General features: G+C 38.1%; 2 protein-coding genes across 10 annotated transcripts in view; one reads left to right on the forward strand and one right to left on the reverse strand.

The window, feature by feature from the left end:
• Window positions 1-24,164, reverse strand: SPCS2 (signal peptidase complex subunit 2). The gene is made up of 5 exons (XM_006203331.4): window positions 24,007-24,164; window positions 11,267-11,350; window positions 10,356-10,516; window positions 5,742-5,876; window positions 1-892 (listed from the first exon to the last, which is right to left on the reverse strand). The coding sequence occupies exons 1-5, from the start codon at window positions 24,115-24,117 to the stop codon at window positions 706-708; spliced, it is 678 nt and encodes a 225-aa protein (XP_006203393.1). The 5' UTR covers window positions 24,118-24,164; the 3' UTR covers window positions 1-705.
• A 123-nt stretch (window positions 24,165-24,287) lies between these two features.
• The window catches only part of XRRA1 (X-ray radiation resistance associated 1), an 87,384-nt gene continuing 86,800 nt past the window's right edge, over window positions 24,288-24,871 (forward strand). For 8 of the 9 annotated variants that reach the window (XM_072969216.1, XM_072969219.1, XM_072969220.1 and 5 more), the window contains exon 1: window positions 24,288-24,478. The gene's annotated coding sequence lies outside the window, so the exon portion shown is untranslated. The remainder of the gene's footprint in view (window positions 24,479-24,871) is intronic. The other variant, XM_072969222.1, reaches the window with a different exon arrangement.

Below are 24,871 nucleotides of genomic sequence, written 5' to 3' on the forward strand. Positions count from 1 at the left end.
TTTTTTCACATATCTTTCCTTTTATTGAAAAAAATTTTAGAAAATGGCAGTTAATAAAGGGCACAAACAAATCAATGGGGATATACTAGTGGAAAACATAGACAAGATAAAACTAAAAATGCCACTGGCTTCTTTAATTGGTTAAGAGCACAAAATGTAACAGGCAGAAAGTCTGTTTCAAACAAATTAAAAAGCTGTGGGGGTTTCTTTTCCAATTCTCCCCAAGTCAGATATATACACACCCACAAAAATGGTGTGTGAAGGAAAACTGTCATACACAAGAAGTTGTATCCTGAATTAAGGGAAACAGCTGTTGAAATGAGAATTAACACAATAAAGTCAGCAACAGGTTAACAATTTTAAAAACTGCATCTTAAATGCCGCATGGCACAAAGCTATACTATATAAAGTACTGCTAGGTATGAAGGAGGAAATCTGTATGGTTTTTAGCAAAAAATGCTTTTCCAGAAAAGCAAATCAAAACAATGTCATCAGCAGACCAAAGAGGCTATAGCTAGATATCAGAGCTACAACTTCTCATATCTGAGCTAGAAAATCCTATTTATCCAGAACAGACTAAAATTTTAGGACAAAACAGGGACTTTTTAACATTTCTTACTTTATCCATTTTAAGTTCACTGTCTCTTTCTCCCTTACCCCTAATTCAGCATGATCCGGCAGAAAGACGGCTGCTTTTAGAAGTGGCTATTTTATTTTTCTTTCTGTGGCGAGACTATCATGGAGCCTAGATATTTCAGGCTCGTATGCATCCATGACCAGTGTCCCGCTGTGGTCAAAAAACTTAGCAATGGACTTGGTGAACTCGGCTTCCCGTTGCTGCTTTGTTCTTCCACTGATGAAGGTCAGTTTCAGAGTGTATTTGTCATCAAACCTGAGCAAAGACAACAAATCAAAAACTAAACACAGACTTTCAACACAGACATTTAACAGTAGAGCACTAAGTACTTTTTAAAAAATTAGTTTATTAATATTTAAAAAGTGCTTTACTATGAAAGTAACTTTCTCAATCAATGTCCATAATATAGATGTAGTTTTATAATCCAATAAACAACTCAAAAAGAATCATCCTACTGTTTTTGTGGAAAACTCACAGTAATTTTTTGGGGTAGTAATTGGATCCAACATTTTTATAATTCCAATGAACAAGTTAAATCAGGGATCTCTAAATTTTGGAATCCCAGTATTAATAAACTGCAAGTAGGTATTAGCCCACATCTATCACTAATGACTAATGTTTCTTTCTGATGAATTGACCATTACATTTCCAAAGTTCTGAAATGGCCAACGACCGTAAGACTCTTCTTTAGACTCCTGATTGAAACCAAGAGCACTAAGGGTGGAGCTGGCTACTGGTGATATAGGGAACACATAGCACTAGCCTTCCAAAAAAAAAAAAAATTACTGTGCATGCCCTTCACCTTGTCATAGACTGTTAAACCATATGGACCATCTTCTCTCACCTCTGGATTTCGGTTCGTTGTTATGCTAAGGGTCTTCCTAGTAGACACTTCTCTCCAATCTCACCTGACTAGTTCCCATTTGTTAATACTTGGGCATAAAACTTTCTGGGAAAACCTTTCCAAACACTCCCAAATTGGGTTAGATGTCTCTCCTATGTCATCCACAGCACCGTCAATCAATAGCTAACTCAAATACTGAGTGCCTGTCATTAGCTAGGTCTAATGATAGGCTCCTATGCTATCAGTGACATTATCTCTTGAAGTGATAACTAAGTATTTGTTTTCTTCACTAGTCACAGGGATTCTTGAGGGCAAGGATTTTGTCTTACTTGTTTTCTGTTCTTAGCTTGGCACTTGGTAGGCAATCAAATTTTTATTAATGAATTCCAGAAACCCCAATTCCAGGCTACGCAGTCCTTGTTCCCTGTAATCAGTCTAGCTCCAGGTTCCACCCTGATCCCAGGCCAGGGATAACTTTTACTACACAAACTCCACAGATTTCTTAGCTACACAATAAGGTATATCGTGAAGGCCTTCACTATCTCCACCCACTTAAGAAGGTTTATAACGTCAACCTCTGGCAGGCTGACATTCCTCCCCCCAGTCCTCTCTTTCTGCCTCCATTTAATTAGGGCATATTCAATGGACTGTCAGGCTGGTATTACCTTTAGAGGAAGCAGATGCTTAAGCATCTGTTTTTCTCGGCCTGTTTAAAACAGTAACACTATCACCTATTTTTCAGAATCACTGTTACAGTTGTAATAGTTCCTATCATTAACTGGTGTTTAAAAGATCATAGCTCCATAAATTGTTGTTTAGCCAGTTACTTCCAACCTGGATAGCTAGGAGTACAGGTCCTTGAACTACTTTCAACACCTCAAAAGTTTTTCTCAAGTTTTGATCACTGTTGCTAAGCAATATCACAGCAATTTTTGGACTTTTGAGTCCAGTTCCATGGTTCTGATGGTAGGACATGATCTAACAGAAATAGTTTTAGAAATAGTTTCTCATTAATTCAACAAATATTTATTCAGGACCATCCATATGTCAGGCAGTTTTGGATGCTAAGGATATACAGTAATGAACACAGCAGAGTAATCTCTGTCTTTTGAGAGTTTTATTTTAGTATGTGTGAGGAAACCAATAATAAAATAAAAACTATGATGCTCTTTTAAATATGGAAAGTCTTCACTAAACAGATGTTTGAGCAGAGCCTAAAAAAGGTTAGAGAACAAGCTATGTGGAAAAATATTCCAGGCAGTGGAAACAATGCAAAGGCCTGAGGCAAGCACATGCCTAGAATGTGTGAAGAACAGAAAGGAGGCCAATACAAACAATGGAGAGGGAGGAGATGCGAGTCACAGGAGGTGAGGGGTGTCTGCATGTGTGTGGGATGCAGAGAACAGGTTAAGTATGCACTTCTAAGTCATGCTTAGGATTTTAGTTTTTTCTGAGAGGATTTTGAGCTGAGGATTGAGTTGATCTGCCTTACATTTTAAAGGGATCACTCTGCCTACTGTACTGGAAATAGACTATGGGCAGGGAAAGCAGCTGCAGAAGTCTATTAGGACATTATTACAGGAACCTAACTGAGAGATGATGGCAGCAGTGGAGATACTAAGTGGTTAAAATGAATCTAATTAGGAGGTAGAGCTGACAATTTGCTGACAATCTATCTGAAGGACTGAGAGAGGAGTTAAATGGCCTGAGTAACTACGATGGAGTCTTGCCATTTACTGAGATTGGGAAAACAGGGAAAAGGAGGTTTAGATGAGGGATAGAAGAGTTAAGTTTTGTATATATTAACTATGAGATGCTCATTAGGATCCAATGTCAAATAGAAAGGTGGAACGTATCTGGAGTTCAGAGAAGAGGTCTAGGATGAAAATACAGATTTAGAGATCTTCATCATTACAGATGGTATTTAAAATCCTGAAAATCTAGATAAGATTACACCTAGTGAGTGAATATAGATAGAGAAGAGGTGGCAGGAACAAGCATTTCAAACTTAGAGAAAGAGGATAATGAAGAATCACAGAGGAGACTAAGGAACAGACATTAAGAGAAAATTGTAAGACTATGGTACCCTAGAAGCCTAGTTTAAAAAAAAAAAAGTATAACAAGGAGAGAGTGATCCACTGTGTTAAATGCTGCTGACAGGTCAAGTACGATGAGGAAAGAGAAGTAAAGATGAGCAGACCCCAGAAATAATGGGAGAGGAAGAAAAGGGGAGCAGGGAAATGGGGAGACCATATGAGAGAAGAAGGGAAGAGAAAAACAATTTTCCACTGGGAGAAATTACAATATATGCTCATGCCAGAGAGAATGACCCAGCAGAAAGGGAAACATCACGTCAATGAGAAGGGATAGATGCTAGCGGACAAATGGAGAGGAGGCTTCAGACAGGAACTGAGAAAGAAGGCAGGGTATGATGAGCACTGTGAGTGGATAACGACGGGAGACTTCTCATTGCTTCTATCTTCTCAGAAACAAAAAGAATCTGAGAATGAAGATGGGTGAGGAGGACAAGAGGTTTGAGAACAGAGGCGAAGGTATGACAGATCCTCTCGGACAGTGAGAGAGTAACTGGATTACAGAAGTGCCAGGGAATCTAAGCAGGGAAAGGAGGAAGTGAGACACTGAAGGGATGAGGTACAGTGAAAAGGTGGGAGGCTCAATGGGTTATTGATGCCACTGGGGCTGAGTAACTGTTGGGACAAGAGAACGAGGAGACAAACTAGAAAAATAGAAAGCAGTGGTCAGAGAGTGGGATACTTAGAAGTGAAATTATTGAAGGTAATTAGTTATCAGTAACAGTAAGGTCTAGGGTATGTAAGGGAAATAAATATTTAAGACATGGCAGAAAACAAGATAATCAGACAGGAAGTAAAACTGAGAGGCCACAGTACTGGAATAATCACCTACTTGGATACTGAAATTATCAAGCCTTCTGAAAGGAACTACGTTAGAGAGAGTGCCAATGAGTCAGGAGTCATCTCCAAGGAAAGAGAAGCAAGTCTGTATTTAACTACAATGAGACAAAAAGAGGTGGCATATTTCCTCTCCACAGGCACCAACAATGTGGCAGCTGGTAAAAGTCAACAGGTAATGTGAAAAAAATATCAGAGCCCTCTTATACTGCTAGTGGGACTGTAAAATGGTGTAGCTGTTTTTGAAAACAGACTGGTAGTTCCTCAAGCAATTAAAAAAGAGTTACCATATGATCCAGCAATTAAAATGTATGTCCACACAAAAACTTGTACATGTATGTTTATAGAAGCATTATTCATAATAGCCAAAAGGTGGAAACGACTCAAACATCCATCAACGAATAAATGGATAAATAAAATGTAGTATGTCCTTACAATATAACATCAGGCATAAAAAGCAATGAAGTATCGATACATGCTACACTATGGCTGAACCTTGAAAACATTATTCTAAGTGAAAGAAGCGAGTCACAAAGGATCACATATTATATGATTCCATTCACGTGAAATATCCAGGACAGGGAAATCTAGAGACAGAAAGTAGATTAGTGGGTATTTAAGGCTGGAGCAATGAGGAGACAGGGAGATGACAGTCAAAGGGTACAGTTTCTCTTGGAGATGATGAAAATGTTGTAAAGTTAACTGTGGTGATGGTTGCAAATATCTTTAAACACACTAGAAACCACTGTACTATATACACTTTAAATAGGTGAGCTATAGTATCTGAACTATATTTCAATAAAGCTGTTAAAAAAAATACCTAAGTCAGAATGAAAATAATGAAATCAAGATGTTGCTAAGGTCTAGAACTCTGCAACTCTGCTCTAGGAGCCTGGCACAGGGTACAGATTTATGATGGCCGAAGCCAAAATGGCAGCTAGGAGCCCTGCCAGCAGGAGAAAGAACCAACATCAGAATGAAGGTCTGCTCCTTCTTACATGCATTTCAAGTTGGTAATGACAGAAGCTGTTTATTAATTTATAATTCTTACTCTAATTGGCTCAGTTTATTGGCCACAAGGAAAAAGAGACTCATTTTTCATTCTTCCACCAAAGTGTACCTTCTCCCAGTTTATCCCCATTATCTGTGATAAATCATGCAATCTCAGAAGTGTAATGCTAGGAAAAATCTTCTAGGTCATTCATAACCCTTCATTTTACATGACTAACACTATGACCTGCAAATAGGCATAAAATAGTCTGCTGATAATGACTAAACACCCAGAGAAAATCCAACCTCAGGATTTAAGAATCTGTGAGGACAGTCATACCTTTTGAGACTGGACGACAGTTGCCAAATGTCATCAGGATCCATCCCTGTAGGATCTTTCCTGTGCGCCACAAGAAAGATGCTCTTTTCCTTATACGAGGTATAAATAGTCAGGATCCCCATCATCACAAAATAGGTTCAGATAAAGTTAAGGGAGAATACACAAACATACACACAAAAGAGAAATAACACAAAATGACAAATAAGGGCTACAAAAACTTTCCTAATGGTGGTCCTAAAGGATACAGTTTTGCTTGCTGCAAAAACACTGAAAATTTAACTATTTCATTTTCATCCTTATGTTTATATACCAAGAGAAGCAAGGCTCTCTCTGGTTAAATTTAGTAAAGAACACCTCAAAAAGGAGGAAAGGAAAAAGGAACAGAGTATAAACCAGCTCTCATCTTTTCTGCTTAAGGACAACATATATAAGATCCTCTATTACCTAGTTTGTAAATACTTGTGCTATACAATTCAAAACTAATAATCACAATGGACTTGACCGTGCTCAACCAATTTCAAGGATCAGTAAAAGAGAAGAAAATCTATTTCAAATTAGTTTACTATAAGAACAATTACTTCCTATATACATGTAGGCTTATTATTATATTCAGTTTTTCACAGTAGTAACTACCGTATTTGAGTAGCTATGTGCCAGAAATTGGCATAAGAGCTTTGTGTACATGTGTCATTTAAATTTTATGGAAGGACTAGGCAGGAAAGTATAGTACGAAGTGTATGAGCTTTGGAATAAAGCAGTCCTAGATTTGAATTCAGGCTTTTAACTAATGTAACCTTGACAAATGACTCCTTTCCCCAAGGCGTAATAGTATCACCTCTAAAATGGGGATAAAACTGACTTTTTAGAATTGTCATGAGATTTAGAGATGGTATATATTTGATTTTTAAAAAAAAATTTTACTGAAGTGTAGTTGATTTACAATGTTAGTTTCAGGTATATAGCAAAGTGATTGTTACACATATACATACACATATATATTTTCTTTTCAGATTCTTTTCCATTATGTGTTATTACAAGAAATTGAATATAGTTCCCTGTGCTATATAGTAGGTCCTTGTTGTTTATCTATTTATATATATATATAGTCATGTGTGTCTGTTAATCCCCAACCTCTAATTTATCCCTCTCCATCCTTTTCCCTTTGGTAACCAGATTGTTTTGTATGTCCGTGAGTCTCACAGAAGATATTCATAATGGTAGTCATTACTATTATAAAAATGACATGATTATAAAAGATGTTGTTCTGTTTTAAACAAATACAACCAAACAGATGAAATTCCATTAAGGCTGCTCTCTTGGGAGACTACATATTAGTAATAAGGTTGTTGTCATTGTTCAAACTTCTTTGCAACTCCTTTGGGAACTGTTTCCAGAACCTATGGTATACTCTTTTGAACTGTTGTCTTAATAGTGAAAAAGTTCACACTGGGATGATTTATCTGATACTGAAAGGAGTTAAGGTATAAATTCTGGGACTGTGATTTGGGATCAATTTGGACAATACCAATTTTGACCAAGACCTGCTTTATTAAATGGTTTTCTAACTGCCTCTGAAGAAAAATTCCCAAAGCGGAGTTTTTAGAACTATTTCAGGCAGTGGTAAGATTGTGATGAAAAGTAAACTGCCTATCAAAATGATTTATTTTAAACAACTAGTACACAGCAGTAGTACTAAGTGGCTATTAAGAATGAGGTAGTCCTGTATATACTAACATGGAAAGACATTCAAAGTATTTTTTAAATTAAAAAGTTCAGTATGCACAAACTGACTTGGGGAAGAGGGAGTGGCAACCACAAGAAAATTGTTACTGTGAACATAACTTTACATACCAAAAGATTAATTTTTTTAGTTTTTTTTAAACCAAAAGCTTTATAAAATCTCTCATTTAATCTTTATGCTAATTCCTAGTGTGTATTACTCATATTTACAAATGAGCAGCATTCAGTCTCCAAAAAGTTAAATTCTATTGGCACAACTCACAAAATAACTTGGGATTTCAAACTCAGGTCTACTAAGTGTGCAATAACATAATGTCTAAAAATAATGTACATACCTTAATCTAAAAATACCTCATTGTTAAAAAATGCTAACTATCATCTGGGCACTTCAGTGAGTCATAATCTTCTTCCTGGTGGGAGGGTCTTGCCTCAAATGTTGATGGCTTCTGACCGATCAAGGTGATGGATGCTGAAGGTTGGGGTGGCTGTGGCAATTTCTTATAATAAGACAACAATGAAGTTTACTGCATCAACTGACTCTTCCTTTCAAATACCTCTATAGCATGCAATGCTATTTGATAGCATTTTACCCACAGTAGAATTTCTTTCAAAATTAGAATCAATCCTCTCTCAAATCCTGCAGCTTCATCAACTAAGTTTATGTAATATTCTAAATCCTTGTTGTCATTTCAATAATCTTCACAGCATCTTCACCAGGAGTGGATTCCAGTTCAAGAAACCATCCAGAAGCAACTCCTCATCTGTTAAAGTTTGGTTATGAGATTGCAGCAATACAGTCACATCTTCAGGCTCTACTTTTAATTCTAGTGATCTTGTTATTTCTACCACATCTGCAGTTACTTCCTCCACTGAGACTTGAACCTCTCAAAGTCATACATAAGGGCTAGAATCAATTTCTTCTAAAGTCCTGGTAATGGTGATATTTTGTCCTCTTCCCATGAATCACAACTGTTCTTAATGGCATCTACAACAGTGAATCTTTCCCAGAAGGTTTCAATTTATTATGCCCAGATTCATCAGAGGAATCACTATCCAGGGCAGTTATAGCATTACAACATATTTCTTAAATAATAAAGCCTGAAAGTTGAAATCACTCCTTGAGCTATGGCTACTAAAGGGATGTTGTATTAGCAGGCATGAAACAACATTAACCTTGCTATACATCTCTATCAGAGTTCTTGGATGACTAAGTGCACTGTCAACGAGCAGTAATATCTTGAAAGGAATTTTTTTTTCTGAGTAGTAAGTCTCAACAATGGGCTTAAAATATTCAGTAAACAATGCTGTAAACAGATGTGCTGTCATCCAGATGTGCTGTCATTAAGGCTTTGTTGTTCCATTTACAGAACAGAGGCAGAGCAGATGTAGTATAATTCTTAAAAAGCTTTAGAATTTTCAGAATTGTAAATAAACATTGATTTCAGTTTAAAGTCACCAGCTGCAAGAATCAGCCTGTCCTTTAAAGCTTTGAAGCCAGGCATTGCCTTCTAACTACGAAAGCCCTAGACGGCATCTTCCAATGTAAGGCTGTTTCATGTACATCGAAAATCTGTTGTTTAGTGTAGCCACCTTCATTAATGATCTTAGCTAGATCTCCTGGATAACTTGCTGCAGCTTCTACATCAGCAGTTGCTGCTTCACCTTGTACTTTATGTTGTGGAGATGGCTTCTTTCTCTAAATCTCATGAACAACCCATGTTAGCTTCAAACTTTTCTTCTGAAGATTCCTCACCTCTCTCAGCCTTCATAGAACTGAAGACAGTTCGCTGTGCTCTGGATTAGGCTTTGGCTTAAGGAAATCTTGTAGCTGGTTTGTTCTTCTATCCAGACCACAAAAACTTTCGCCATATCAGGATTAAGGTTCTTTCACTTTCTTACCATTCATGTGTTCACTGGAGTAGCACTTTTAATCTCCTTTAAGAACTTTTCCTTTGCATTCACAATTTGCCTCACTATTTGGCACAAGAGTCCTAGAGTTTGGCCTATCTTGGCTTTCAACATGCCTTCCTCATTACATTTAATTATTTCTAGCTTTTGATTTAAAATGAGAGACCTGCAACTCTCCCTTTCATTTGAACAATCAGAGGCCACTGTAGGGCTTAGTTTCAATATTACTGCATCTCAGGGAATAGGGAGGCCCCAGGGGAGGGAGAAGACAGGTGAATGGCTGGGCAGTGGAGCAGTCAGAACACATACATTTATTAAGTTTGTTGTCTTACATGGGTATGGTTTGTAGTGCCACAAAAAACAACTACAATATTAACATGAATGGTCACTGATTACATATCACCATAACAAATATAATCATTGAAAAGTCTGAAATATTGAGAGAATTACCAAAACATAACACAGAGATATAAAGTGAGCAAATGCTGTTAGAAAAATGGCACTGATAGACTTGCTCAAGATGCATGGTTGCCACAGATCTTCCATTTGTTTAATAAAAAAAAAGTAGCTGTGAGCACAATAAAACAAAGGGCAATAAAGTGAGGTAAGTCTATACCCTGGAATGAAGGCTTGAAGCAGCCCGGTCGAATGGGAAAAGTTCTAGGCTAGAAATGAGAAGAGCTGGGTCTCACTATTACTATTACTGTGTTTTGCTATTAGTTGTTCACACTTGGATTATAATAACCTCTACCAATAACCCAAAAGAATTTAAGATAAAATAACAATACTGAATCTAAAATGTTAACAATAATTACTACATAATCTACAAATGCCCACATTTCATAATGTTAAATCCTAACATTAGCAGGCCCCAGGCTTGAAGTTTGTTTTTTGTAGGGACAAGTATCAGTAGAGATTTTAAAAAACTGTCAGTAGAAAACAAACATGAGCTTCAATAAAGGATATGATATGACGCACAAAGCCAAAACAGGCTTGGACTCTGGAAAGGGGTGCATATAATCCCAAATCAAAGCCACTAAGGCAAAGAAACAGGAGATGGTACAGATGGTGAGGCGACCGTCAATTAGACCAAAATTCTCCACATACTTGTACTTTTCCAGAAGTACCTAGTGAGAAGAACAAGGAATCAAGCTAGTAGGAATACCTCCTTCTCTGTACCGCCTTTAATTCTTAATTTCCATGATAAAAGTTATCTTAATCACACAAATGACCAAGTAGTTCTCTCTAACCAGGATTTTGCCACTGCAAGCAAAAAAAGACTCAAGTTGTTTACAATGATCCCAGAGAGAAAGTTCATCAGCTTCTCCTACTTTTTTTTTTTTTATTCCTCAACTTCTTCCCTAGGATGAAGCTAAAAATTTCTTTTCCTCTTTTTAAATAGACAGATGAATGGGAAGGGTATAGCTCAGTGGTAGAGTGCATGCTTAGCATGCACAAGGTCCTGGGTTCAATCCCCAGTATCTCCATTAAAAAATAAATAAATAAATAAACCTAATTCCCACCTCCCCAAAAAAACCCCAATCAAACAAAAAAATAAGCAGAGAGATGATCCATCATGGATGAATGTCCTATATCCCCTCAACCTTCTTGTCTCTAGGCTAATTAACCTCAAAAACAATAGATTACCAGCTTTCTGGAATTTAAGACTTAGAGAAGCCTGAGATAGGTAATAATTAGATTTTAACACATGTCCCCTATATACACTGCAAAGATTTTAGAAAATACTTTCTGGCTCAATTCCTAACACTGAAAACTAAGGTCATTCCAAGTCACAGAAGAAAAAAGTCCTGCAAGAGATGTGTCATCAGCTGTACCCATACTAACAGACACCCCCTCCCCCAATCTCAAGAAAGTACCTTTTTGGCAGAATCATCCAAAGAATTTTTCACAGCTGATCCATCCCATTTGTCAATTTTTACAGGCTTATCATCAATCTTCCACTGTAAAACAAATAAATAAGTTGTGCATTAAGAGACATGGTATCTTGCTTATCATCAATCTTCCACTGTAAAACAAATAAATAAGTTGTGCATTAAGAGACATGGTATCTTACTGAAAGTAAAATGAACTACTTCTTTAAGAGCATCCTCAAGTATATATAACATTTACTCTGTCTTCTGATCCTGGACAGCTAAAAGACAAAACAGTTACAAATGAAGTTGAGGGAGACCAGGTCAATGGAATCAGGTGGTATGCATACGATGTTGCCAGTCTTCATGTTGGTTAAACTATGGCACACCCAGATATCTTGAGAAGATAGAGGGGCATGGGTGAGAGTGAGATTTCTCAATATATACCTTTTTAATTTTTGACCATGTGAATGGATTAAATAGTAAATTTTTTCAAATACAAGTGATTATGTGAACATAGTTTAAGGGGAACAGGGTACGACAAATAATCCGATAAACCTGCCTTTCACAGATCATAATGCCCAACTCTTAATTTTTTTATTTCATAAAATTATTTTTTTAATTCATAAAAATTACAAACCAGCAGGCAATCCAAAATTCATTCGGCTTTAGAATAGATTTTACTGAAGGACAGAGACGAGAGCTTCTCATTTCTCTTTCTGATTGAGTACAAGTTCACAGACACTGCATGTAAGAAATAAAGATGGAACAAATATCTGTAAAATGAGAAGACTTCAAAATAATGTAGAAATATAATTTATTAAACTTAACTTTGTGATTCTATATATTTTTACACAAAAAGGAAAAACTATTCTGTGAAGTTTGTTGAGAGGAAAACGTGAACTAAAACGGTCATACTTCAAATGAATAACAATCGGGTTTTTTCTCTTTGGTGTCAAATAAAATAAAGCATTTTTTTGAGATAATTACTAGCGGCAGCCATGTTGTAATAATGAGTCTCACAGCCTGCCAGCCTAGAAATCAAACATGACACCTAATTTTAAAAATACTCATGGGACTGGGAAGAAATTAACAGACTACCTAGCTAAATATAATCATCGAAAAGTCTGAAATATTGAGAGAATTACCAAAACATAACACAGAGATATAAAGTGAGCAAATGCTGTTAGAAAAATGGCACTGATAGACTTGCTCAAGATGCGTGGTTGCCACAGATCTTCCATTTGTTTAAAAAAAAAAAAGTAGCTGTGAAGTAAATCCCATTTTGATAACAGCAAGCAAAACAAAGAACTTGTACAGCCAGAATCCATAACAGACTTTATTTGTGAATCAAAGTCATTAAAAAACTTTTTTGGCTCATTCCAAAAAAAAAATTATACTCTCAAAGAAACTCAGCTATACATACATACATCACAGAAAAGAAACGTGCCTCTACAATTCAGAGGATAATCCACTGTGTACATGAAAAACCTTGGCCTATCTCAAAGCAAATAGCATCTCTGCTGTAGTACAGACACACATCTGGGAAAAGGGCAGGACGGTGGCCATTTCCCATCATTCTAGAAAACTGCCCATCAACTAAAATGTATGCTACCTGTCATGTACTCTCTCCTTCTATTCAGGATATTTTAGAAACTGTCTTTTCTTTCTCACTTTTACCTTCCTCAACCCTAAGTGCAAATTACTTTCCCTTTGTAGCAATAAAAAGATGAAGCAAAGGTTGGTTTCTTTTATGTTGACCTTCATAGGATAAACTACGAAGAAAAGCTCTGTGAAGAAGAATTCATATAGGCTTGAGACTTCCATCCTTAGAAAGGCCTGCTTTTTAAAAAGGATGGCCCTTGGCTGGCATCTGGGAAGTTGGCTGGCAATTTCCTAGGCTGATATTAAAACCTTCTCTAAACTGTAAACAATGTGGTGTGTGCTAAACACCTGTTTTCCTTCTAGGAGTCTGGAATTTTGTCATGGGTTAGGCAGAGGGTGCCGACTTAACGAGCCCCCAATAAAAAAACTTGGGCACCGAGTCTCTAGTGAGCTTCCCTGGCAGACAACACTTCACACATATCACCATATCATGTTAGAAGAATTAAGCACATTATGTGGAACTCCAGGAATCTTGCATTTGGTTTCCTCTGGACTTCATCCTATGCACCTTTTCCCTTTTGCTGTTTTTGCTTTGTATCTGTTTGCTGTAATAAATCTTACCCAATAGGACAACCACACACTGAGTCCTGTTGACTCCTTCTAGTGAATCATTGAACAAAGTGATATTGGGATTTCTGATACACAGGCAGTATTGCCAATTAAGATACAGAAGATGTGGTAACTACACACACAATTCACACAATTTCTCTTCCCTTTATTCCCTCCTGCATATTATGGATACATGTATATTGGGCATAAACAACAAGTATTGAATTATTTAGTTATTATTTACACCAAGGTCACGTATGTATATAGTTTAAAAAGTAAAAGAGTTCTGTAAGTTGCTATAAAAAAAAAAATCAGTCCTGTTTCCACTTAAGACTCTTGCTATTGTCATTTCCCACTCCCCAAAGAGAGACACAAATTTCAACTTCTTTGGCTGATTTATTTTTTTTTGGTATTCACCTCTATATCTCTGGGGGAAAAAGTCTGTATTATTAATTTTGTCAGCTTTTGGTATTAAATCTATTGACTTTTCACCATGAAGATAAGATTTAATTGTTTCATCCTCTGCCATTCTCACAGTTATTTTTCTTGCTTATCCCTCATCACTTTTTAAGATAGTCATAGTAGATCAATATTGATTTGATCTTATATAATACCTTAATTTTGGCTAGATCATTATTTGGAGTTTACATTTTGACCCTAGTTTTTTTCCTGCTAGTTTTTTGTTTTCCTGCTAGTTTTTTGTTTTCCTTGGAGCTACTGTTGTTTTCGTTTTTAATTATACAATGTGTTCCTCACTGATATATTCTCAAACTCTCTAACTGTTTAAATCTCCTCTCAATATGTGCAGACATATTCAGCATTCTGTGAATTTCATCTTCTGGGAGAAATCTCTCTTGGAGCCTTCTGACCTGCTTCAGTCTATGTGGACTGCTTTCCAGGACTGCTGTGTAACTGTCATCCTGGAATCTCCCTTTACCATGACCCTGGGGGTTCCCTTAACCTCCTCTTGGGCTGAACTTCCTTTTCTTAGATACCATGTCTTTCTCTTAGTTTATCATTCCCTTGATTTGGGAACACATCCTCTAGTGGCTTCCGTGAAGGATGGCATATGGGAAATAGATTTTGAGACTACATCTGAAAATATCTTTTTATTCTACCTTCACACTTACATAAGAGAAATAATTTCTCTTCAAAAATGTCAAAGTTTTACTTCATTGTCTCAACAGAGCATGTGACTACTAAGATTTCTGAAGCCATTCTGATTCCTGATCCTTCATATATGATTTTTTTTCTGGAAAAATTCACAGGAAGTTCTTTATGTTGCCAGAATCTAAGACATCAAGATGATGTCCCTGAAGCAGGTCAATTTTCATCCACTGTTAAATTGCTAGTACCACTGCAAGGCCCTAAGCAGCTCCTCAATCTGGAAGCCAGTGTCCTTCAGGTTAGAAAACAAGATGTCAGAGTACTAAATGTGACACAGACAGTAAGTGACAGGCAACAGAATTCATTAGGGCTAACTTACAAATATATGGTTCACAATAAAACTGTCCCCTTCTTTAGTGACAGAAACATTTTTACTTGCCTTAATCTCTGAACTCAACACTGAGGCAAATTCTGTTTGTGATTATTCTCTCAAAGATGTATTAGAATTCAAACCAGAACCTGCGTGGATTTACACTGAATACAGACAGATGTAGGCAAATACATGTTTCCCTTACTCAGTAAGGTGGGCCTTTAATATGCAAAAGAATATAGTACAATGGTTAAGAGCTACAGCTTTAGAGTCACACTACTTGTGTTTAACTCTAACTTTTCCATTTAACAGATAGATGATGCTGGGCAAATAATTTGATTTTTCTACAGCCTTAGCTTGCTCAATAGTAAAATGAAGCTGGTAACAGTATTTCACAGGTTAGTATGAGGATTAAATATTATAATACACAGCATAGTGCCTGTTACAAGACAAGTAATTATTAAAAATTCGCTATTGTTATTAATTGTGTGAAACTACATAAAACACCGCATCATAATCCATGTATACGTGGGTACATGTATTGGCTCCCTTGCTACGTAATAGGAAAAGCACATTTTTGCATTCTCAGCCTGGGATACAATATAGTATCAATGGCTACTTATTGAAAGAAAGAAAAGAAAAAGACTTCTAAAATGTTAACTTTCAGTTTAACAAATGTACACATGGCTGAAATGATGTCATTTGGTTCTTTCTTGTCCACAGAATTCCTTATTTATTGAGTACATATGTGTTATGTATTGTACTAAATGTTTTATACACACCATCTAATTTAATCCTTACAATAACCCTATTAAGAACAATAACCATCTGCTATGGACAAATGTGTATGTCTAGCCCCATCCATGCTCCCCATCTCCCTCCCAAAATCTTATGGTGAAATCATAACCCACAGTGTGATGGTATTCGGAGGTGGTGCCTTTGGGAAGTAATTGGGTCACGAGGGTAGAGCCCTCCTGAAAGGGATTAGTGCCCTGATAAAAAGACAGAGAAAGCTTGCTTTCACTCTCTTGTTTTCCACAATGTGAGGATACAAGAAAGCTGTCTGCAACCGTTATGAGGGTCTTCACTAGACCCAACCATGATGGCACCCTGATCTTGGACTTCCCAGCCTCCAGAACTGTGAGAAATAAATTTTGGTTGTTTAAGCTACTTAGTCTATGGTATATTTTTGTTACAGAAGCCCAAACTGACAAGCATCTTCCTTTTATAGTTAACACTGGGAGTTTAAGAAATTTGCCCAAGGTGAAAGCCAGTAAGTGGTAAAGCCGGGACTCAACAATCAAGTTTTCATGATTTCAACACTTAGGCTCTTTCACTATTCCACACTGCTTCCCATAAAGTGTAAGGAAAGGAGTTATTAGCCATCAAAAACAAAAGGACACAGACCCCTGAAGTGATAGCCATACAAAGTACCTTGATTCTTATTTAATATTATAGTTAGTAACATTACAAAAAATCTAAAAAAGACTTTAGTCTTGAATATGCCAGCAAAACCTGCAGGTTATCAAGTATTTTGAACTTTCCATTTTCCTCCATTTAAAACCAACTGCATTGACTGAAAATATAGCTCAAAAAGTCCTGTTTTTATTAAAGAAATCACTTTCCTGCCACTACCAACATAAGATACTTTACTGGCATACTTGATGCCAGACCTGGATGGCTAACTATCCATAAAAATTATGCATTCGATGGCTTTGATAGAACATCACAGACTCACTTCAGTTATAATTCTACTCTGCAAATTTGAGTAATAAAACAATTTTAGTAATAGTGAAAACAGAAGTAAAGTTACACAATGATAAAGACCTCGGTGGATTCCTTCATAAATTTCCTTAGCTTGACAACTGGCCAGTAAGGCTCAAAGGATTCCTCAATTCACACTGAAGAGCTAAAGGATACCAGAGGTCAGCTGTGCCAATGAAAGGACTCTGCTCTGATTTTAAAATAAGTGAGCATGGCTCTAAGAAAAACTAATAAACTTCTTCTCTCCCTTCTTTGGTCTCTCCCAGTTTAGAAAGTGGCTACAGGTGGGAAAGGGGTAAAGTAGTAGGAGATGAGGCACAAGACAAAATGGCTTGTTTACTAGGCTAAGGGAAACAAGCAATGGAGGATATTTTAAGCAGAGAAACAACACATTTAAATTTGGTTGTTTTTTTTAAGTCATTTTTTTGTAGCAACCTAGCAGATGGCCTGGAAGGGAGTAACACTGGAGATAAACACATCAGATGGGTCCTGATTTAGATGCAGTGCCTGAATTAGAGCAGCAGCAAGGGGATGAAAGGGGAGTATTTATGAAGTAGAATTGGCAGGACTTACTATCGGATTAGTTACAGGAAACATGAAAGAGAGAGGATAGAGATGACCATTCTACTAGAACTGGGGCTTAGATAACTATTTGAGTTGTCATGTTATTTTCCAGAAGGAACACAGGAGGCAAGAGGAGAAATATTCATTTATATATGCTGTTCAAGATGTTTAAGCTCTTTAGTAAAATTGATTTCAGAATTTCCTTAAGATTATGAAAACTGATAGCACACTCAGAAGCTGAGATACCATTTGAGTTGGAAATATGCCCCCCTCCTTCCCACATGCACACATTTGACAAAAGATCAGAAAGCAGTAAGTTCAAAATAAGAAAAAAAATTCAATTTGGGGAGAAAAATGTCTGTCTTGAGAATGCTTACTATCATCTAATTAAGATCCCAATTCAGAAATACGAGGATATCTCAAAGAGAGATACTACAGTTCTTTGCAAAATCATCTTCAATTTCAATCTATTTTTTATAAAAATGGCCAAGAAATACTTCAAAGAAAATTACTTACTTAATAGTGGTTTAGTACTGGCTGCAGTTATCGCTGGAGTTAAGTTGGAGGTTAGAAATTACCACGTGTTAACTGTGAGCATGAACATTAGTGGCAACACCAGAGAAAGCAGAGGTCAATAGACCATCTCTGGCTACTGAAGTCTAACATACCTATCATATATTTAAGTGGAGATGGCAAGTAAGCATTTGGAGATATAAGTCTCGGGCTTACTGGAGAGGTCCACATTGGAAATATCAATGTGGAAGTCACCAACTTACAGGTGGTATTTAAGCATGACATTGGGTATCTCCTTGGGATGAGAGTCAATGGAAGAGAGGGCCAGGGCCTCGCCAATGTTTACAGGTCAGGAAGAAGACAAAAAAACAGTAACAATAAAGACAGAGACAAGTGGAGGAAGAGGAAAACCAGGGTGAGTGTTGTTCTAGAAGCCACATAAAGAAAGTATTTCAAGAAGTGATCAATGAGTCAAATACTCAAGGTCAGGTAATAGGAGAAACCACTATTGAGATCTGACAAGATGCAGGTCAGAACAGAGAAATGATGTAGGCAACAATTAAAAAAGGGACCCAGGTAGATGGAGGTTATTAACATCTGTGGTACCACTATATTACACAGTGGTGAATAAGTAGTTCAAAAGTAATAATTTGAAGCTTTCAAAGTTATTCCATAAACAGGTAAAGATAAAAAAAAATGAGTTTTCAAAACTGAGATCTAATTCACATACCATAAAACTCATCATTTAAAAATGTACAATTCAGGGATTTTTATTATACTCACAAGGTTGTGCATGTTTACCATCTAATTCCAGAACATTTTCATTACCCTAAAAAGAAACGCCATGCCCATAGGCAGTCACTCCAATCACTGCCCCTCCCCATTCTTGGCAACCACTAATCTACTTCCTGTTTGCATGGATCTGCCTATTCTGGGCATTTATCAATGGCCTCATACAATACGTGGCCTTTTATGACCAGCTTTTCTCACTTAATATAAAGCTTTCAAAGTTCATCTGTGTTGTAACATGTGTTGGTATTTCATTCCTTTTTATGTCCCAAGAATATACTACTGCATGGATACACCATGTTTATGGGTTGCTTCCACCTTTTGGCTATTGTAAATAATGCTGCTACGATCATTTGTGTACAAGTTTTTATGTGGACAAACATTTTCAATTCTCTTGAGTTTACAACTAGGAATAGAAAATGCCAAGTCAAAAGGTAACTTTTTAAAAATTTCATCATCTTACATTCCCGTCAGAAATGTAGGAGGGTTCCAATTTCTCCATATCCTCACCAATAATGGTTATTTTTCTTTTTTCTTTTATTATAGCCATCCTAGTGGTATCTCATTGTTGTTCTGATTTGCATTCTCTAATAACTGATTTTGAGCATCTTTTCATGTCCTTACTAGCCATCTGTATATCTTCCACGGAGAAATGTCTATTTGTATCCTTTATTCTTTTTAAAATTACCTTGTCTTTTTATTATTGAGTTGAAAGATTCTTTATATAGTCATATATACTAGACCCTTATCAGATTTATGATTTGGAAATATTTTCTCTCATTCTGTGGACTGTCTTTTCACTTTTCTGATAGTGCCCTTTATCCTGAAAAAGTTTTTAATTTTGATGAAGTGAAATTCATTACTGAATCTGAAACTCATTGAATAATGAAACTCATTATTCAAAAATAATGAGTTCAGAGATGCTATTAAAGTTTAGTCTGCAAAACAATATTAAAAGTCTGCATCTTATTTCTTTAAATACAGACACACATCACAGTAATGCCATAAAACTGTTCATCCTCTTTGTCAGAGCTGGGTTAGGGTACAGGCATACCACTCAGGTGTATGGCAAGCTGAGATACCATCGAAGAGAGCAAAAGAGTATACATGACCTAAGGACACATTGGTGGAGGGTGACAACGCCAAGGCTTCACCCAAATCATCCAACCTCAAAATAGATGCTCTTTCCACTACTACATTAGCTAGCATGTGGTCTGCTCCAGTATAAGAGGTAATGTACTAAGTAAGGTAAGAGCACTGGATTAAGAGCTGGGAAGCCAAGTTATGAAATTTATGGTCTTGAACATGTGTGGTCTTGAACAAATTACTTCATCTTCCCCTCTCCAACTGTGTCCAGGTCTATAAAATGAGGAGGCTGGAACAGATGAACTTCAAAGTCTCTTCATCAGATACGTTTTTAGAGAAATCACTATTGATTAAAAACCAAACAAAAACAAACAAACCCCTTAAGATGTCAGAACCAGAAGGGATTTCTAAGACAGTCATCTAAGACAGTAGTTCTCAACCTGAATGAAATGTTAAACTGTTAAAATGTAGAGGATGGAAGAAAGTGAATGAAGAAAGGGAAGGAAGGAATACCTATGTGTGAAAACATACAGCTGTTCAGGTCCCACCCCCCGAGAACCTGATTCTGGTTTGGGATGAGGTCCAGAAATCTGTATTTTTAACTGTAACCCCAAGAGTCTGATGCAGACAGTCTTCATATCATGTTATAAAAAATACTTCTAAGGAAGCTGAGGCCCTGACTAACCAGCTAGTCAGTGGCAGCTATATATGCTTTGTTGAATGCTTACTATATGCCAGACACCACCTTTTAAGGAAAATGCTATTATTTCCACTTTACAGATGAGGAAACTGAGATACAAGAAGATTTATTAACTTGCCCAAGAGTATGCATCTGTTAAGTGGCAGAACAAGGATTCAAAGCCAGCCACTGGCTCCAGAACCTATGTTCTCAACAATTAAGATATAAAAGCTGCGCTTTAAGATCACACTGACAGTTCAGCCAGGAGACAGAAATCCACATATGAGGTTAGGAGGGTCTGGATATAGCTTACAGAAAGCAAGGTTTAATACCACATTTTAATAGCCCAAACAAATCCAGCCAGGAGACAGAAATCCAGCTACAAGGTTAAAAGGATTTGGATATAGTTCTGGAAAGCACGGTCAATTTTAATAGCCAAAATAAATGAAGCAAACAATTTTTCTTCATAGCCTGCTCTGTAGAACAAAATGCTTTGATGTATTTTGGGGAAAAGAACTTACTGCAATGATCTAATCTACGTTATTCTGTGATGGAGACTGGAAGGTTATATTTGCATACCTATTTTTAAGATCAGGAAACGAGAATTGCTTTGTTTTTAAAGTCTGTTTCACAGGAGCAGAAATTCACATCTACTTAGGGAAAGCTAGAAGCACATTTGCATCTCTTTATTACATTTCTTCATGGCAAGTTAAACTACAGCTGCAGGAAATAAAATAAAAACACTCCCCCCAAATCAAGATAAATCAAAGAGAATGTAAGGTAACAGCCTCTCATTCCCACAGAGCAAAAGTTTCTCTATTCATTCAGCTTCTGCTCCACTGAGAGTAACATTTTTCCCCATGTTCTCTTCCACAGTACCCTTGTTTTCAGACAGAGGTACCATTCTCTAAGGCAGTTTCTGAAGACTGAGGTGGCAGATCTGAAGTTTTTTCTCTGCTAAATTCAATTATGCAAATGTTTATTCTGTGTCGATCACTACAGAGAACTATAAGAACTGCTCATGGGAAACTGGACCAATACAAATTGGTAGAACAATTCAAGACAGTATGTCATATTAAATGACAGCTTAATTCCTATGTGCAATAAATGCCAGAGACTTCAGAGGAACAACAACTCAATGTAAGGCTGAAGCGAAGTTTTCCAAGAAAAAGCACCTAAACACCTCCTCACTTATTTTCTCTTTCCTTGGCCCCTCAGTTCAGCCAAGTGCTCCTTTGTGAGGCCTTTTACCTATCTCTGCTGCTCAAGTTAGGGTTCCCCTCACCTTGCATTCTATTTTTATAGCCATTGACAAAGAACATTTACCAATATTATACAACTTAATATTTACAGTAAGCCTACAACATGTATAGGAATCCACATTGTTTACATAAGGAAATTTAAGTTCAGTAACATCACATAACTTACCCAAGGCCATGTAGTTCTTAACATGCTACACTAGAACTCAAATTTTTCTTTTCATACTAAATCCTATATGCTAATATAGTATAAGGCCTTACTAAAAGATTTCTAATTTCTACCTTGCCAAACTATCTGAGTAATTTTTCTAAAACCACTTTATATATAGTCTCAAAAACCTTCAACGGCTTCCTCCTCCTACTTCAAGCTATTCATGCCCTTCTCAACCTGATTCTACCTACTTGTCACTACAGGTTTCTGAGAGAATAGTCAAGTCAACTAACTACACGAAAAACATCAGGCACCAACCATGTACCTTTTTGTTCAAAGACATTCTTACCTGGAATGCTGTCTGTTTCTGTCTCTGTCTCAAAATAAGGTCCCAGCTCTGCTCTCAAACATGAGGTGTTTCCCTGGGGCTCTCAACCCCTTATCAATTAGAAATCAAAGATCATCCTCTCATTTTAACTTCTGTAAAAAGTACACATTTGAACACACCAAATACATAAAAGTTTGGGTACCCCATGTCCTAAACACAGCTATATTAAGTACTTTCTGACAGCAGGATTCTTGATTTTTTTTCCTCTGCCATCACACATCTGTATTAGACGCTATAGGTTACAGAGATCAATCACATGTATCATCTCCTTTGATCCTCCCCAAAACTTTAATATTTCAGATGAAGGAAGGGAAGATTAGTGAGGTTAACTGACTTGCCAGCCTACATATAGTTTGAAAGTAGTGGAGCTACACTGAAGCCCAGATCTTATGATCCCCAAATCCATGTTCTTCCAACAACGCAAGGATGCCATATACTTTTCAGTAATCACTGCCTTAGCAGACTGTCCTGCTTAATGTTTGCTGGTGATCATCCAAATAGAGGAAAGAGCAAGAGCAGTCAATGGGACAGAATGAACACAGGCCGTGAGGTGTTCACCCACCAGGAAGGCAGGATCTGTGTATGAAAACGACCATCAGTTCCCAATACTCTCAACATAACTTGAAGCAATTTACCATCTCAACCCCCAGGACATGTTCCTGTCTCTTAAGAAGGGTTAAGAGTGTGAGAACCACATAATTAAAAACCAATGACATCCAAAAAGAAAGGCAAAAAGATCTGAATCTGAACTCCTCCATATCATCATGTATTCAATTCTTAAGAACCTACCATGTGTTAGGCACATAAGTCTGAAAGCTGTTTTCAACTAAAGTAAGCAATTCTGACGATTTACTATATTAAAGACACCAAGCTTACTATTTCTCATCAAACTGGCCCAGCGCCCTACAATGAGAGAACTGGAAGGTATCTTAAGGTCCATTAAGTCTAAGTCCCTCATTTTACAGATGAGGAAACAAGACACAGGGAGAACAGGCATATTTCAAGGTCACACAGCTAATCAGAAGGAGATCCAGGACTAGCACCCAGATCTTCACGCGATTATTTCGTCCAAGATGCTATGGAAAGGGCACGAAGGGCTAACCCACGAGAAGAATTTTCCTCTTTTCCCCCTTTTCTTTTAAGCCCTCGTTGCTAGGACCGCAGTTTAAAACAACAAAATTGAATAGGCGGAGGAGAAGAGGTAAGCACAAGCAGGTAACGGGCTCACCGATCCAATTCAACTAGTGCACTAGGTGGCAAGCACAGCGGGAAAGGGGAGAGTGTACAAGGCGAGGGAAAAAAACAGAAATCTTAAAGGCTTCCTGTCAGATCGCATAAGTCAATACTCGAAGTTCAGTATTCGGGGTATCGTGATAAAATGCTTAGAAACTACAGTAAGCAAAAGGCCAAGAGCACTTTGGAATCTGCAGCAGCACGCAAATGTGGTGGTGTGGTAGGGAGTTTGGAGACTAGTGACTTCGAGTAGCTGCTTTCATTCAGTCGAGATTCAGTTTTCCCTGCCGATGAAATGGACACACTCCACAGTGGCCCCCAGCACCATCGAGGAAAAGCGATGGCCGCAATGAAGTGCGGGAATAATCAAATTATGGTAAGAAGCTGTGGTGGCCGGGGTTAAGGACACAGAATGCTTCCGATTAGAAAAGAAACCTTAAAGAGGATAGACCCCGGGTTTGAGGTGTATAGGGAGAGGGCTACAAGCGCCCGTAGGGTTCCCAAGGTGGACCAGACGAGGACTCCCCCTGAGAAGCCGCAGAAGAAAAGGGGGGCGAGGATGGGAAGGTGGGATCGCCGCCTCCCGGGCGTCCCAAGGCCTCGACTGTCCCCAGGAACCGACTCCTCACCTTGTCCAAAAAACCGCTGCGGCTACTGCCTGTCCCGCAGTTGGGGCCACCGCCAGCCCCACCACTACCTCCACCACCGGCTCTCCCGCCCTGAGCAGCCGCCGCCGCCATCTTGTCTGCCTCTGCTTCTCCCTCCCCTCCTACTTGTCAGAAGCCGATTGGCCGGAGCTGACGGCGTGACGCGCCGCGCTTAGTCCACCGGGATCCGTAGTTTGGGGCTGGCTGACGTGAAGGGGCCAGCGGAAGTGGCCGCGGGGCTTGCCGGGACCCGTAGTAATTATAAGCTCCAGCCACCGGCTGCCGCCTATTCGGCCAGCCGCCGCGTCGCGGTTACTAAGGGGTGGAGAAGGTAGTGGCAGGCGTCACCGTGGAGCGGCTCCGAGATCCCCGGGAGGCTCGCAGGCGTGCATCCCGCCTGACCGGGACGTCGCCCTCGCAGACGCCTCGGAGGCGGAAACGACGCCGGAGGCAGGTACGGCTGGGAACAGTTTACCTGAGGGGTTAGAGTCTCCGTGCCTCCATGTGTCGGGTTTCCCAAGGGGAGGCAGGAACTCGACCTTCACTCTTTTCTAGTCCTATTACAGCACTTACTAGTTCTCTCTAGCTTTTAGTGTTGTTTTCGTGTTACAGAGAGCTCACGTTCACTGAGCGTCTGCGGTCGGCCAGATAATGTTCCATGTACATGTACATTCATCTTGTTTAGTCCCCTAACAGCGCAGTCAAATGAGGAGACTAAGGAACTTAACCAAGGCCAGATAGCATGTATCAGAACCTGGTTTAGAGGCCAGGGTTTTGTTTTGTTCGGGGTTTTTGTTGTTGTTTTTTTTGTTTGTTTGTTTTTTGGACATCAAACCCGTATTATGCT

The sequence above is a fragment of the Vicugna pacos genome, chromosome 10 (assembly GCF_048564905.1).
Source record: "Vicugna pacos chromosome 10, VicPac4, whole genome shotgun sequence".
In the NCBI taxonomy this organism is placed as follows: Eukaryota; Metazoa; Chordata; class Mammalia; order Artiodactyla; family Camelidae; genus Vicugna; species Vicugna pacos.

What these genes read in the sequence shown, in the direction of transcription:
- SPCS2 (XM_006203331.4), bottom strand. Translation starts at nt 24,117, where the DNA reads ATGGCGGCGGCGGCTGCTCAGGGCGGGAGAGCCGGTGGTGGAGGTAGT. An exon ending in GCAGCGGTTTTTTGGACAAG is followed by an intron (nt 11,351 to 24,006) that starts GTGAGGAGTCGG and finishes TTTGTTTTACAG; the next exon opens with TGGAAGATTGATGATAAGCC. An exon ending in CTGTCGTCCAGTCTCAAAAG is followed by an intron (nt 893 to 5,741) that starts GTATGACTGTCC and finishes GTCTTTGCTCAG; the next exon opens with GTTTGATGACAAATACACTC.